Consider the following 16,272-nt stretch of genomic DNA (forward strand, 5'->3'; position numbering starts at 1 on the left):
GATTAGTCCAGACAGATATTCTATGGGGCCTTTGGTTTGGTCTGCTCTAAACTCCAGCAGAGATTAGAAGGAACCCAGTGAACACAATTTATACATAGTGCACAGTTTTATCACAGGTGATAATTTCTCTTAGAAAGGAACAGCTTTGGAGAAAAGCCAGCTAAGAAAACCTACAGCCATGAAGAACTTGCCTGTATTTGAGGAATGTGGGACCATCTGACATGGGGACTAGAATCAGAAACCACTGAGCTGTGGGTTTGGAGGAGAATAGAGTGTTCACACTGAGTGCTGAGGTAAAAGAAAGATTCCCTGCAATGGAAAGATGTTTTACAATGCATTTACTGGGACATAGATGCTGAATCTAACCAAATTGGAGGGTTTAGGATTGGGCTTGATGATGTCTGACAAGTTTAGCAGAGAAGAGAGGCAGAGACAAAGGCTAAGGATAATTAACAGGCACAAAGGTTTCCATTGAGACAGTGACTGTCACATGTTCAGGGAAAGTTCAGCTTTCAGCACTCACCTGTATATGATGAGCAGAACCAGTGCCAGGAACCCCCCTCCATATACTTTTCTAGCTGTAATTCTGGGTGACAGGACTCTAGCACAGAACTTCAGTAGTGTGTCCCAGGTGATTCCTAGGAGAAGGAAGAGGCAGAAGTCAGGAGCAATGCAGACGCCAAAGAACAGAGCTGCTACGTTCAGCTACAGACTGGGCTGACAAAGTTCTGTTAACACCAGAAAACCTTGTCAGTTTTAAAATTCATTTACCTTAGTAACCTTCAGAACTATAGGGACTGTTTTGTATCAGCAGAAGGTTCTTTTTGCCTACCTTTCTATTTGAATAAACGCAAAAGAGATCCAGGCCCCAGAATGCTAACTTGGTACAAAATCACAGGAAAAACTACCAAGACTGAATTATAAACACACATGACAGAAAAGTGGGGGAAGCAAACAAAGGGAAGTAACTTGTATAAAAGCATCTGTAAGAACAGTGACACAGCAGAGAGCAGGAATCACATCTCGAAATTTAAATGCCCTAAGCACGAGACAAGGCTGCCTCTTCAGGGTGGTAACAAAAAAACCCAATTTGGCACTGCAAGCTGCTTTGTGAAAACCATTCTTAATTAGTCAATGTTTTCAAGCACTTTGCACAAGCAAGCAGAAAACCTATTTTAAAAATGCTGTTTATGTCAGAAAACATTCCACTTAACAGAACTGCCTTCTCCCAGACTCTAGTATTTACCTGTCAACATGCTGGAAAAAAGCATGGCAGGAAAGTAGTGGTGAAAGTAGAGAACTCGGCCCATCAGAAAAAAAGGGAGGTAATGAAGGAGCCAGCCCAGCGTGATCTGCCCTCCACCACATAGCACAACTCTGGACAGTTCTGGAACACAAATAAACAGACTTCAGCAGAGAAAAACTCAACTACAGTTCCTATTTGCAAGCCTTATCACAGTAAGTAAACTCAACAGGAATGATCTTTGCAGGAAGTCATGCACTGGTCTGAAATAGCTCCAAGCCTCTGCAACATCCTAGCTGCATTCTTTATAAACGTACAAACACTTTTCAGGAAAGCAGTTATCAGAAAAGATATACAGAGGCATAAGTCTCAAGGGACTGGCAGGAGGTTGATCATGCTCTATGTTAAGACCAAACATGCAGTTTCTCAGGACGTACATCAGACTAATTAAGTCATTCCAGTTTCTGATTTTCTTTATTCTCTCTGCAATGAGACTACAAGCCATTAAGATGATCACTTTCCCAGCCTTACCTGGAAAGAAATATTGCCTAGCTTTTAGAGCCTGGGGAAGGGACTGAGAACTCTGGTGTCTGCATGCAGCTCAGCCAATAACTTAATGCATAACTGAATAGTTTCACATCACATTTTAGAATTCACTTCCCACAAATAGATCTACAAAATGAAGCAACCATTGATGTAAACTGGAACGTTCAAAGTATGACTTATTAGGGTTTGTGAAAAGCTCTACAACCTTCACATTGGATGTAAAAAAGGACCATTGCATCTTCCACATTTGTCACTTGATTTTCATAAAGATCAGGAAACATTTCTCATTTCAAAACACCACGCATACTACAGCAGTACAGAGCACATGCAGAGCTTGAGAGCAGTGCATTGATCCAACTGGTCTGTCTCTCTTACAGCCAATACAGGTAGCTCCTTACACTATTTTTGTTGAAGACTTCTGTTCACTACAAAACTATTTGAGATATGAAGTTTCCACTCTTTTCCTTGTGGACATTGCTCGATAACCTAAGCTCAGTGGTTTCCCACCCTTGCCACACAAAGTCCTGCCATCCACACACTTTTAAGGTGCCTGCAAAAGGCATTTGTGAAAAGGAAGCCTATTATCAGTAACATATGTGGGGTATCTCTACTAGAAAAAACATCTTGGAAGCCTGCAAAGCAGAACAAGCTAAAAACCATGGGACCAGTAGACGTCTGTGTCAGGAAGGTTTCCCTGACATATGGTTTATCGCCTTCTCCTACTGGTATGTCCAGATCATATATAGTCTTTCCAACAGACATGCATCTGGCCATTTCTGAGCTGCAGTAATCAATGTAACTGACAGCAATTGTGGCCGACATCTTGACTCCTGAGCAGTTCATAAGCAACTCCCATGCTAGGCTGGGTGATCACCTGCAGTGCAGAGCTGGCATGTGAGCTACTGACTAATCCAAGCCCTTGTCTCCTGCAAGAAGACAAGGCAGCAAAAGCCTACTGAGACTCATCTCTTTGGATCCCCTTGAGATGCCAGCTTATACCCAGACCAGCTCTGTACTCTCCAGCAAAGGAGTGCTAAGACTTTTGAAGAGCAACTGATCACATCTCCTTCCTCTGAGTCACTTCCAGAGCAGAGAGAGGACTCTGAGTAAGTAACTGTGTCAGGGCCCTTGCTGACTCCTATCAAGTCTTAAAGACTTAGGAAATTTGGCAACTCATCAGGAATGGTCTGCCATGCAAAAAGTGAGATTTACTCATCAGAGTAATTATTTCTAGTATGGAACCCTTTGTTAACAGTTATCATTCAGTGCCACACTTTCAAAGCTCTATATAGCTTAGTATTTTGTACATACAGCTGCCTTGAGTATATTTTGTTCAACCCCCAGGGTTTTAATACAATATAAAAAAAAGATTTCTTTTAATACAGAAGTCCCAAGATGAGCTTTATTATATCAGGAAACCAGGATGTTATAATAGGGATCCTATAGTGGAGGAGGGACAGGAAGACTGACGTCACCTTTGAGTTCAGATGTCAGTTGGACACCTCTCTTGAGGGTCACTGCAGTGGAAACTGCCATCAGAAGATATAAACCAATAGTGACCAGATTTAGCCACCAAATAACCTACATAGGAAAAAAAAGAAAGATTTGGGACTTTAGGCTGGATGTAGAAATGCACGTGCGAGAGGAAATGAAAAACTACATGCAAGCATAAGAGTACAATGAGACAGTCCAAATGAGGAGGAGGAAGAAAATAATTGTCACTGGCAGAAGCAATAGAAGCTAAAATTTCTAAAGTCATTGGCTTGGAACCTCCCACTCCAGCTTACCGGGTTTCCCAGCAAATATACCCGATAATCAGTCTCATTGACACCAGAAAAACGCAGGCCCTGAAGAAACAGACCAGAAGGGAGTAAAATGGGTTTGCATCAATCCAGTTTGTATTTCGCACAGTGTCAAAGGTGAGACAAATTCCCATCCATGCAGCTCAGGTGCTACAAAATAAAGCTGACAACATCTTCAATGCAATTAAGAGGTGCTGTGCTTCTTGAAGCACAGCAAAATCACTTTAAAACAGAAAGGAAGGTGGATTGATCACTATACCTGGTAGTTGATAGGCCAGTGCCAAGGTTTGGATGTAACTTCATTGTCCTTTGGTTTGAGGCCACTATTTCCCTACAGATAAGCCAAGATAAAATTTAAATGGGCAGGCAATTATGCTGCAAAGCCTGCCTAGAAATGTCTGGTTACACAAACATACGTGAATACTCTTCCTGAGTAAAGGCTATTTTGTGACTACATAAACACATCATCTTCTGGAGACGGCCACAATGAGGACAACTAATGTTTTAATATTACTGTGCAACTGAAAGTGTTATTTGGGTACCATTAGAGGCAGTATTCTCCCATTTCTCTCCTCCAGCTTTTCTGTCGCCGAGATTACATGTTGCATAAGCAAGACCTTTGTTCATTAAGAGACTACTTTGACAGGTTTCCCTCCACTCTGAGATAAAAGCCTCAGAAAGATTATTTCCATGGAAACTCAGGAAGGTGCTTCCTTACCTGAGACAGCATTATCACTGGTTGCCATGGAAATGCTTAGCATTAATAACAATTTGCCTGACTACCTCCTTTTTTTTATAAGAATGAGAAGAGCTTTACAAACAGTAGCAAACAAAACCTTAGACTCCTTTCTCAAAATAGTAACTTCTCGTGCTTCAGACAAAGGATCGAAGAGCTGGAAGCAGAAGGGCCATGGCCAAGAGCACAAAGACCAATCATGGGGAAAGACTGCAAGAGTAGTCCACCTTGAAAATACTAAATCCAGCTCTTTTTTTTTTATATGCAGGGATAAATAGGGAAGAGGAAAGCAGAAAACACATCATCTCAATGAACTTTAAAAAAAGTAGAATTTTTCCATTTTCAATCCAAACTCATCAATCCAACAAATCAATTTTCCAAATCGTTCTCCTAAGTGTCTGTTTAGCAAATTTTCCTGTCTCTGACCACAGTAATATCCTCCTGCCTCAAAAGCACTAATTTAATTTTAAAACCTTCCAGTAGGGTAGGGAAAATTTCCAACTCTCCTTTACAGAACCGAATTTCAGCAGTGGAGGGATTACATAATTAAGCTGTAGCTAGATCACACCAACAGCAGAGCCAGGCAGCAAGCCCAAGGCTTCCAAACTTTTGGAAGATTTAGCTGCAAGACCACGCTTTTTTCTAAGTATAAATTCAAGTAAGTTGCCGGAGTATGTAATTTCTGCCCTAACTTGCAGCCACCACCAAGACATCTCAGAAAATGCTATTTCTTTTTGATGCCAGAGAAAAGAGGAAGAAAATTATAATCTAGGATTAATGATATCCTACCCGGATCATAACCATATGGGATTCTAGCAGAATTTCTGCAAAAGAGGGCTTCAAAACATCCAGGCTGATATTGGGCACTTTAGAAAAAGAGAGAAAAAGAGAGAAAAATAGATTAGAGGTCTGTGTGGTTTACTTTTATTTGCCTCTTTTGTAACAAACTAAACTCTCCTCCTGTGACAAATCTGCTTCTAGCACCAATTTTAATTCCCTATGCAATTCATTCATATTCTAAACACAGAGGCTTGCAGTCCAAAGTATCCCCCAGTGAATTTCACAACTGATGTACTCCTAGATTTCCTCCTTTACTTCCAGGAGCAAAAGAAATAGATAAAAGTCCATGAAATACACAGATTTGTATTTCTAGCTGAAATTAGAGACATACTGTTCATAGGCTGCTGTTTATCTGTAGATGAGCCATGAAGTGTGGGAATATAAACGCATTACAACAGAAGAGGAAATTCTATTAAGTCAACAGCCCAGGATTCCTCTCCTTTGGTTTGCACACAGTTGCTCTGAAAGGATGAAGAACACTAGGATTTTTAATAACTCAGAATTCAGCCCGAGTCATCTGCAATTCAGGGGATGAAAGTTGTATCGAAAAATTCAGGCCAAATGAGGCTGTGACATGTATTTAACCCCTGGATGAGGCTGCAAGGCCCACTTGTCATTGCTGGGAAACTCAGTTTTCTGTCACACTTCTATTCATTTCTTGATGGTACTGCAAAGTCATCATTTAGCATGCCCCATTAAGAGAGAGAAAGAAAATGTAGCAGAACAGGGTGGATCCTAGCTTTTTTTTAAAAAATATTTAACTATATGACATACTCATATCAATGACAATAATTCCCAATTAAACCAAAGATGCTAAAAATAACAGCCTGTACTGCAATGCCTATAAAAATTCACATTTTTGTTACCCATGAAGCTCTCAAAATCCTTAAATATCCTTTATACTTCCACTGCAGTTGGAGCTTTATCACCAGCTTAAAGTACAAACAGTGAAGTAGAAAAAGGCTATGCACCTCTGAACATCTGGCCCAAGTTCAGCAAGTTCGTGCTTGAGTTGGGAAAGAACACAGAAATTCCAAACACCGAATGCCAGTTCTTGCCAACTGATCGCTCATCGCCTCCTTGAACTGTCAGCCAAGGCACACTCTTAAAGGAAAAGGAAATAAATTACTTACACTTAGGGTTAATGTGATCTTCAAAGTTCCAGAGGGAATTGGGAGTCTCCTTCAGGTATGGTGTGCAGGTGACTTCCACCTGTTCCCAACCCCTGAGGAACAGCAGAACAGTTAGCCACCACCCAAAAGATCACTCAATATTTCCAGTTCATGCCTGATTTTTTCCCCGTTTAGCTTTATACTTCCCCATTACCCCTACCATACCACTCAACCCCAGCAGCTGCGTTCTTACATGCTCTAAGCACCATGTAAATACCGAAACAGATTTGCAAGGCAGACAACATGAAAATTCTACTGAATATTTGAACCACATTTCTAACTTAGGGCATCTAAACTAAAAAACCTATGTCCATATGTAAGCAGTGGGATTATTGAAGATGATGCACACTGACAACTAGAAACTACTTCAAGTCAACCCTTCCAGTCTCTCCAGAAGAAAACCACCATCGTTAATTAAGTCAATCCATGCCTACACAACTGTATTACAGAAACAAAAAAATTACTTCAGAGGATCTCACCAACTGTTCGTTTAGTCTGTCACCCTATTTCTAGTAGGTCATATCAAACACTTTGGGAGAAAGTGCATCAAACCCTGCAGTAATGTGACACATTAACAAGGAATTTTCTATCAATCACCACTTAGCAGACTTAACTCCACTAATTCATTCATTCCATTAATTAATCACAATTTTCTGAAGGACAGTAATTACTCCCCTTTAAATCCCTAAAAAAAAAAAAATCCAATATATTCTAACAATCCTCATTTGCAGCTAACAAGTATTTTTCCCCTCAGGTCTTAATCTCATCAATATTTTGTTGCAGTAACTTCCATTCACAGGCTAAGTTTATGTTGTGGGGGTGGAATATATACCCCCTTTCTTGAACGCTGTTGACAGAGGCAGTGATTTATTTTTTTTTAAAACCAATCACATTATTTATCAATCACCCCAGTTTTACTGGTAAAGTCTAAATGGCACTTGCATTTCTGATCAGAGAGTCACTAGAGGTATCTGCCTGCACTCACTATGATTCAGCATCCAGTGGATTCCTTAGAAACCCTTTTTACCATAATACTGTGAAAGGAAACCTAAGCTAGCAGTAATGGAGGCTGCTCTGGAAACAGAAGCAACACGACTACACAGCCTGCTGCTTCAGGATGCATATTAGCATCCCACACAGTAAAGCTTTGCAGATACAGCAGCTTGCTTGGCATAAGTCTTGATGTCTCTGCATATACATAATTTAATGATGAAGATATATAATCCAAAGACACATTAAATCACAACCCCTGCTAACAGCAGCTTGTTACTGTTGCCCTTGCTTCACATGCTGCATGCAAAAACAGCAGAAGGTTTTCCAACCGCAAAAGAAATTAATACCAATAAAAAGAAATTCGGAGGATTATGGTATGGAACAGCATGAACTGCCCCAGTTTCTAGCAATTTTTGTGAATCCCAAGGATAAAATGGGCCTTGAAGAACACATCTGTCAGCCCCTCCTGGACTTACTAGATGACAAGATTTATGCCCATGCCACTCTTGCATCTCTTAGTAAGGGATATAATTTTTCAGAGCTATATACCTTCACTGTAACAGACTGCATAACCCTAACCCAGATCTTCCCCTTTGGTTATATTTTTAGTACCTGCTAGTTACTATTTTACTCTTTTAAAGACAAAGAAATGGATGACATGTGGTTATTGCTTAGTGTAAAAGTACCACTGAGCAAAGGAACATGTCAGCTCAAGGCCTTACAGGGGTGGAGGGGTATTACAAGCTATTTACCATTTTGGCAGAGTCTTTCCAGAGGAGCCCAATATACACCCTGTGGCCACATGGGTTAGCCGGACCTGACTCCGTAGGACTTTGATGAGCTTCCCAGCCTTTCCACCAACCACTTCAATCCGCCAGAAATCATTGGAGTCTCCTGTTCCATTCTATCATGCAAACATACCATAGGAGGAAAAAAAAGAAACCAAACACAAAAAAAACCACAAAATCCCCAAAACCAACACCACAAAAAAGAAAACCCAATCCCAAAACAAACAGCTGGAAGACATATAGGACTGAAGCACTGCAAATAGGAACTTCTAGAACTCTAAAGGTAGCAAAGCTAAACAAAGGAGCCCTGGCTACCCTCACTCAGACTTCACAGAAGAGATTCCCCATCAGGAAGACATGATTCTAGACACGAGCAACTACTCACAAACACATACCTATCTTGCCAACCTTAATTTTTTTTTCTTCCAATTCATACATGACTGTGGCTCAGAGTTACACTTTAAACAGGAGTAACTTGGTTGCTTCACAAAAAGGGTTTAGGCAACAGCCCCTTGTAATTGGAAAATCAGCCCTCAAAGCAGATTTCATTTTCATGATTCAAAATTTTGTCATCATTCTGTCAAAAAAAGGCACTTGTCTATGTGACAAGGCCAAATACATAAAATAGTATTTGTCAGAGCAACTTCAAGGTTGTTCGGCTTGGCATTTCTGGAGTTGAACGCTGCCAAAGCTAGACTGGCAATAAAAGCTTAAGTTATTTTCTTGTCTGTGTTCACATTAAATAGACCTTAAACATGAGATAAGCTATTTCATACAAAATCAGTTTTTCCTCCAGTATGGCAGATGCACATCTACCACCTTGGCTAACAAACTGAAAAAGCAAGAATAAATCCCCATGGCATATTATGAACTCTCTCCCCAAAAGAAGGAGCTTTTGTTTTATCTTGCCATTCACTTACTATTCCATAGCCAGTGACCTGAAAATGCTTCCTTGTCAGGGGAGCCTCATGCTGGTGACTGTGAAGATTTCTACAAGTTCTGAAATGAAATTAGAAGTCAAACCTTGTTTTGTTTTTATGTCTCAGTCAATTTGTGATAAGAAGTTTGGTTTCAGCCATTCAGAGAGCTGCCAACACTTTGACCACTGAATTCCAGTCAAGGGCAGGGCAGGATACAGCCTTAAGGGTGATGGGGGCCACAGAGTGACTCTGCCACTTCCCACCATGCAACTCTGAGCTTATGCTACACTGAGCAGCGCTGGAAAAGGAGGGCAGCATGAATAAATCCAACCCTCATGCTACAATCCACCACCTCCCAATGGAAAAGACGTTGTTTTGGGTTTTTTTTTAAATGAAGAGTAAAGGTGGGGCTAACAGTCCTGCTCTCACAAGACGCAAAGCAAGATCCTGACCTCTCTTGATTATCAGTTTTGCTTTTGAGGGGAAAGATTGTACCATGCACATAGAGCAGACAAACAGCTCACGCCCTAGCAGGGACTGCTAACTGGGGCAACCAGAAAAAGCTGGCCGTATCCTGGCCAAACCTTAGTAGAGCCACTCAGACAATGAACCACCCCCACCAGCAATACAGCTGCATCCAGCCTAGCCTTATCTGCACAGAAACCCTCTGCCCAGCTCGATGAGGTTCGTGCACAAGGAGACGAGAGCCATCTGCCGGACCTTTTCCGCAGCACTGCAGTTTCACTCCCATTCCAGAAACTGAATCAAGACCTAACCAGTATTGCTTTATCATGACTGTATCACCTATATTACCGTATATTTGGTAGTAAAACACCAAATTCAAGACTTTTTTTTTTTTAAATCTTAAAATTATTTTGGTAACCTAAGCAATGATTTGTGGACATGCAATATTGAATGCAATATGACATGATTTCCAGGCTCACAAGTTTAGAGCTTCTGTGACAGCACAGAGCATTGTGGCACAGTGACATTAGACTAGATGAAGATTAAATACCAAGTCACTAGTGTTCTCCTGCTTCCTCTCAGGTATTCCCTACAGAGAGGGAAATCACCAGCTGACATTTTTGTTAAAAGTGTTTCACTGCTGTGATCTCAGTGTTGTTGAGAACTTCAGTGGGTGGATACTGCCTGTGCACACAGCAAAAGGACACTTGCAGTACACTGACAAAAAACCCATACTATTTGCCTAGAAAACTCAGAGTGGGGACAAGCAACAGAATGAGGGTCTTGAAATTGCATCTTTGCAGAAGGCTTACCCTTAATATTGCACCTCACACGGTTGAACAAATCCCTCTGCTGCTTAGGTAGGTATTTCTAATGAAGTTGTGTGGTTCTGTTAAAAGTTTCCCATTTAACAGACACCCTTCAAAACATAAACCATAGAAGAAAAACTCCACAAACTCCACACTGGCAATGCAGATACACAGACACCTCTGTCACACAGCCCCCGTGTGCTGGCCTAACCATGTAGTCTCCAGCAGGACAAATCTCCCACCAATTCTATTCAAACATGCAATCTCTCTGAATTCCAGAAATCATCCTTACTCTTTGTGTTCCAGACGAATAATATCTCCATGCCTCACAAACTCCACAGGGCTCGATGGGTCTGACAGATCTGCCAAAGGAAGGCAAACTAGACATATTAATGCACTGACAAATGTTATCAGGGTCATAGAAAGTTTCTCTGGAATGCTCATGCATGCCTCAAGCAGACTAATTTGTGTTGACTCCATGCCTGGTGTAAACTACTGCTCTAGTTTAAAGACCAGCTCTGAGGCTACTTGAAATAACATGGCCCCAAGCAGCACGTACTGCCCTTAAATAAAGAGGATGCCTGGTCAGGCTATCTGAACACCAAAACTATATATATTTTTTAAATTTAATTTCACAAACTATAAAATGACTCTTGCAGCACTGATTATAATTTTATTATATCTACGTTATTTGCATTTTTTGTTGTGAGACATTTCTTGTTAATTTTTATGTACTCATGCTGCAGGTGAAGAAAGGAAACTCTGCCAGACCAAACATGTCTCAGCTACGCAGTACGATATTCTAAAACAACAGATGCATGTACAAACCATAGATCTTCACATTCAGTACTCTATCTTGTTCCAAACAAACATCCATGCAAATCAGTTGAACACAATGTATCAGAAGGTACCACGACCAAACTTCTCCAGACCATAGCCACAATAACAGATTCCAAAAAATGCTGAGTTCAGATTAATTTCCTCTCTGCTATTTGCAGCCCTACCTAGCTGAAAATCTGTCAATGCAACCTTCAGCTGAGAAAAGCTTATTTACTTTAGCTGTACAATCTGAAGAAAAACCAAAAACAAGGTAGACACAAACAATGTTAATCAAGATAGAGCCAGATTCCCCTTGTTCTTCCTCCTCTCCCCCTCATATCCATGAAGGATACTTTGCCCTGGAGGAAACTCAGAATATTTAAGTGCAAAACTGAAGCAGCAGTTATAAAAGGCACTTTACTGGTATTTGTTACCTGTATCCAAATCATGTTTCTTTATAATCCACAGGTTATTCAAATCTTTATGTAAGTAGGCAGTGACCTGAAAGCAAAGGATAAATTATTTTACCAAACAAGAAAAGAGCTGGTGACAGCAGACACACACTTTGCCAGCTAATCGAAGTCCCAAATGAATGCACTAATAACACAGATACCGTGGGATGACTTTTATGATAGACCCCCCTAGAAAGTCAGTTACTGGCTACTCCTTAACCCAGATCATACCTTTTATTCAGTGTATAGCCCGTATGCTCAGGAGCACTACACTTAATGGCAGTTCGCATGCATCACGAGTCACAGCCTCCAAACATACAGCTTGACCTCCTCTTACCCTACTTCAGAGGCTCCTTCTACAACTACAAGATATCCAAACCTGAACTTTTTGAATAATCACTGACCAGTACCAGAAACAGGAGATGGAAACAGCACTGGCTTTCACAGACAGGCATCACTGGTAGAGATTTATGACAACAGGCTGCCTGTGACAACCATAATACTCCTGCCAAAAGACCCAGGCAAGGTAAGAAGGATTCAGGGATCAACTGTTAAAGCCACACATGCTACCTAGCTAATCCTTACCAGCCTGCTCAGACTCACACAGAGTAACTGCTCCTACTGTTACCACAGGCCGGAGAGACCATCTGGCCCGAGGGTGCTGCTCCTGGGGGCAACCTTCCCAAGAAGCATGAGGAACTGTGCCCACTTTGCTCACTCTCCTCTTCCAGCAGCAGCAAGCCCTGCTCTGTGGAACCCCAGACCAGTCCCAGAGCTGTGCCTGCCACTCAGGTGGGAGCAGATGGCCCTGTGTATGGGTGAGGGGCAGAACATGCAGGAGTGTCTGAGGCTGGGGGAAAAGGAAGAGCTGGAGGTAGAACCCCATACCTTGGGGTTATATCATCAGGAGAGGTGGGAAAGGAGGAGGCAGAGAGATCACTGCCTCCATCTTTTCCTCCCTAAATCTCCTCCAAGTTTTAAATTCCACTCTCCACAGTCTCCAAACTGTCCCAGCACCATACCCTTGTCCCACGTCCAGGGCAGGGAGCACAGTGGGGGAATCTCCACCCTTTCCCACTTACCCTCAGGGAAACTCCCATCAGCGTCCTCTCCAAATCCCCTTTCCCTGCTTTTAGTGTCATAAAGCATGCTCTGCACTTGAATTTTGCCTATCCTTGAGCCAGTTTTGGTATGATATCTCCATCTACAGTAATAAACATCAATGTCACGTGAGAGTATTAGAATTTTTGTTTGGGAAAAGCAACAGGAAAAGAAGATCAAGCTAAAGTTTTCATTTCTGAAAACTTTTTCCTTACCACAGAGACTGAAGGGAGTCAAAAAAATGCATACTTATTTTTCTCTGGCAACTTTCAAGTATCTCAGAATAATTTTAGGCACTAACATGCAAACTGCAAAATACATCTTGGGAAAGATGCAGAAGCTGCAAAGATTTGTGAAGCTTGATGATGATGGACAAAAATAAAAAATTCACTTGATTTTTGTACTACTTAATTAGCAATAGTTACATAATTTCTGATTTTTTACTTTGATTTATTGCTTAATCACTTAATCAGAAGCCATTAGAGAGTTCAGATAGTTTAATTATGGCTAGCTTACAAACATACAGGTATCTAATGTAATGAGCAAAGCCTTACAAATTCTTTGGTGACAGATGAAGAAAGGCACAAAAGGAGAGTAATTCATGTAAAGTCACAGCGGCCAGTGGCAGGAGTGAAAATACCACAAAGCAGCCCTGTTCTGTTACATTTAAAACACAGCAATGAAAGCTATAAGATAAAGTATTTGTTTTAAATGTAAGTTTTACAGCCTTCTTTGAGGTAACAACACCACTTTCATTACGAAATATTATTTTTAAGTTCTCTTGGCTTCCATCTATGCAGGGTGGTCTTGCTACTACAATGAAGCCTTGTTACTGCAAGTTACCTCTCTGGTGCAATGTGGTAGGCTCTCTTCAAGAATCTTTTTTTACTCACACTTCCAAGCCAAGTGCACAGCTGTGGCACTGAGAGTGTAACAGATGCTGAGTAAATACACAGCTCCTCTCACAACAGCACCTAAGCTAAGTGCAATGGGAGCGAGTCAGTGGTTGTAATCAGAGGCAGTACTGCCACAGTATGCTAACCTGCTGCTGACGAGCCCCAATGCCCTCCGGGTAGAGGTGCCAGTGGGAGTGAAGGTATCCCCCTGCCATCCGAAGGTTCTTCATTGTGACCACAGACCCATACGCCAAGTCTACATGGGAAGGAAGGAGGAGAAAAGGCATAAGGCAGCTCTCCTATAAATATCTCCCCCAGCTAGTCTGCAGGGCTCTGATTAGGCATGCATTCTCCCGCTTTGTTTTGATGAAAGCTTATTTCCTGTGACACATTACTCCACACAGCTCCTTGCAAGCTTATCTTCCATCCTCTATCAGGACTCAGTGAAACTGTTACATAACATTTGGCTGAAACACTTAAAATTCTCCCACCTAGTTCTAACATAAACAGAAGTCCTAGTTCTTTTGTATGTAATTTCAATAATGAGAGGTTTCAGATAGCTTTCTGTAAGACTATATGGTCAAAGTAAAACATGATCAAGTTTGAAAAATATGTGACTGCTTTGGATCACTCTATCGCCCAACCGGTACAGCAATACAAGAGGGAAGGAAGGCAAGCTCAGCTATCGGATGGCTTCAGATACCTTCCTTCATAGCCTCCCAACACAAGTCAGAGAACAGAGTCTTGGAGACTGCAGCTGATGCTCTCCCAGTAGCAGCTCTGGAGCAGGGAACAGCCAGAGAAAAGCTGAACTAATCGGAAGGCTAAACCGTATTAAAGGCTGAGTAGTCCCTAACCAACCTGAGGTTAGGGAATGACTACAGAGCCATCTTTCCCCTAAATTCACATGCATGCTTGAATGCAACACAGCTGAACTAGGAGCACACTGTGTCACAAAGGAGTTGATGGTTTTCATGTACACACATTTTGGAAACAAATCCCACATCTGAACACCTAAAAACCTAAAGTGAACAAGACAAATCTCTTTTTGTTCTCAGGCAACATAAGGGCCAAAAAATACAAAGATGCATACACACAAAACTGTCAAATCCCTCAAAATGGCATCTTTACCTCTAGAAGGAATATAATGAAACAGACAGTGACCTTGCACTAAATGTGCTGTTATTTCCAGTCTTTTCTGTCAGTGAATAAAATTGCATAGAGGAACAGCATGGGTTTGACCATGAAGGCATGATCTGCACTGTCCTGCACCGACTCACAGGAGATACTGTTTTTCTTTAAATCACTGCATACAATGACAGCACTCAGAGCAGTTTATTCCTTTGGACACTCACACTCTGGAATGGAGACATTATGAAGATTGTTCCCGATCAGCTGGGACTGAAATGCTGAACTGAAGAAACCATCCCCAGGACCACTACAGAAGACAGCAAAGAATGTGACAATTCAAAGTCTGGCAAAACAGGCATACAAAGCTGTGTCATGCATTACCAAATTGCTTTTACAGAAGGAAAAAGATAAAACTAGACATGGCATCAGAGGAAGAATAACTGCAGTTGCCTTAAATGTACACACCTCTAATGTTGTGAATCACAGCAGATAGAGACAGTCTTGCAGGAAATTGTCCAGAGCTGCAAGGACTTGTGGTCACAAAAATGTACATACTGACACTGCACAAAGTACCATCGACTGTCTTCAGAGGTGTTCTTATGAAAAATAAACTGACCTACTGTCAGGTTAGATATAACAAAACCTCTCTGTGGCTCCTTAAGTCTCATTTCTAATAAGAGGGCAGTGGTAAGACCAGTTGACTTAAACTGAAAAACAACAGATTTAATTTTATAATATTTTTTAATGGTGAAATGCTTATTCACCTCACCTCTTAATGCTGGCATATGGAAAAACATTACTTGGCCATCTTAATAGCTGTTGTGCTCTTTCCAAATAAAAAGCATCCCTTGGTTGCAGGCATTCAAAGAAGAGCCCTCCCTTTGGGCACACTCAGACTTTTCTTTCTTTTTTTTTTTTCCCCCCAATCCCAGCCAAAGCATTTTTCAGAAATGCAATGCCCTTTTTTTTTTTTTTAATTACAAAAACAAAAATAAAAAGAATGGAGTGGAGACATTTTCAGGTCCAGGAAAGACAGGAGGAAAAAAAAAGAAAAAAAGAGTTTGGTTAGGATACTTGCTTTGCATCTCAGAAAGTCTTAAGCTCAAACTCAGTTCTAAAAACAATGCAGGAGCCTGGGAAGGCAATTAAACAAAGACACAGCTTGTGGCTGCACTTCTGACACTGAAAAAGGGGAAATCCATAATCAGTAGCCTTTAATTCAAAGGAAAGAGAAGTGATTCTTCTTCTGGAGAAAACATTGTGACATACCTTTTATTTAATACTGTAAAATGAACAGCAAACATAGCTGTGTAGAGGGTGAGCGGGAGCAGGATGAGGCAGAGTACACGAGCCAGTAAATGCTTCCCAAACATAACCTGTAACAAACACAACCTGGATCAAACAGATTGCAGGAACAACTACACTCTATCTCACAAGACTCTGAGCAGTGATCCTATAGCAGAAGCCTACCATGAAAGCAAGCCCAGCAGGGTGCAAAATAACCTCAAAAAGGCATAAAAAGCAGTAAAAGTTTAGGCAGACCTTGTTGTGCATCTCCA

The 16,272-nt window shown here is 41.2% G+C and overlaps 1 protein-coding gene across 6 annotated transcripts in view; it reads right to left on the minus strand.

The window, feature by feature from the left end:
• POMT2 (protein O-mannosyltransferase 2) overlaps positions 1–16,272 on the minus strand; it is a 29,751-nt gene that overhangs the window by 5,138 nt on the left and 8,341 nt on the right. For 5 of the 6 annotated variants that reach the window (XR_010374438.1, XR_010374436.1, XR_010374437.1 and 2 more), the window contains exons 7-20: positions 15,983–16,089; positions 14,938–15,020; positions 13,729–13,838; positions 11,568–11,634; positions 10,607–10,676; positions 9,041–9,119; positions 8,085–8,236; positions 6,301–6,392; positions 5,117–5,193; positions 3,851–3,922; positions 3,577–3,636; positions 3,265–3,370; positions 1,247–1,387; positions 524–638 (exon numbers count right to left, since the gene is read on the minus strand). Coding sequence is in view for 3 of the 6 variants with exons in the window: in XM_064460473.1 (XP_064316543.1) it covers positions 524–638; positions 1,247–1,387; positions 3,265–3,370; positions 3,577–3,636; positions 3,851–3,922; positions 5,117–5,193; positions 6,301–6,392; positions 8,085–8,236; positions 9,041–9,119; positions 10,607–10,676; positions 11,568–11,634; positions 13,729–13,838; positions 14,938–15,020; positions 15,983–16,089 (1,331 nt within the window). In the remaining 3 variants the exon portion in view is untranslated. The remainder of the gene's footprint in view (positions 1–523; positions 639–1,246; positions 1,388–3,264; positions 3,371–3,576; positions 3,637–3,850; positions 3,923–5,116; positions 5,194–6,300; positions 6,393–8,084; positions 8,237–9,040; positions 9,120–10,606; positions 10,677–11,567; positions 11,635–13,728; positions 13,839–14,937; positions 15,021–15,982; positions 16,090–16,272) is intronic. The other variant, XM_064460471.1, reaches the window with a different exon arrangement.

The sequence above is a fragment of the Phalacrocorax carbo genome, chromosome 9 (genome assembly GCF_963921805.1).
Source record: "Phalacrocorax carbo chromosome 9, bPhaCar2.1, whole genome shotgun sequence".
NCBI classification, from domain to species: domain Eukaryota; kingdom Metazoa; phylum Chordata; class Aves; order Suliformes; family Phalacrocoracidae; genus Phalacrocorax; species Phalacrocorax carbo.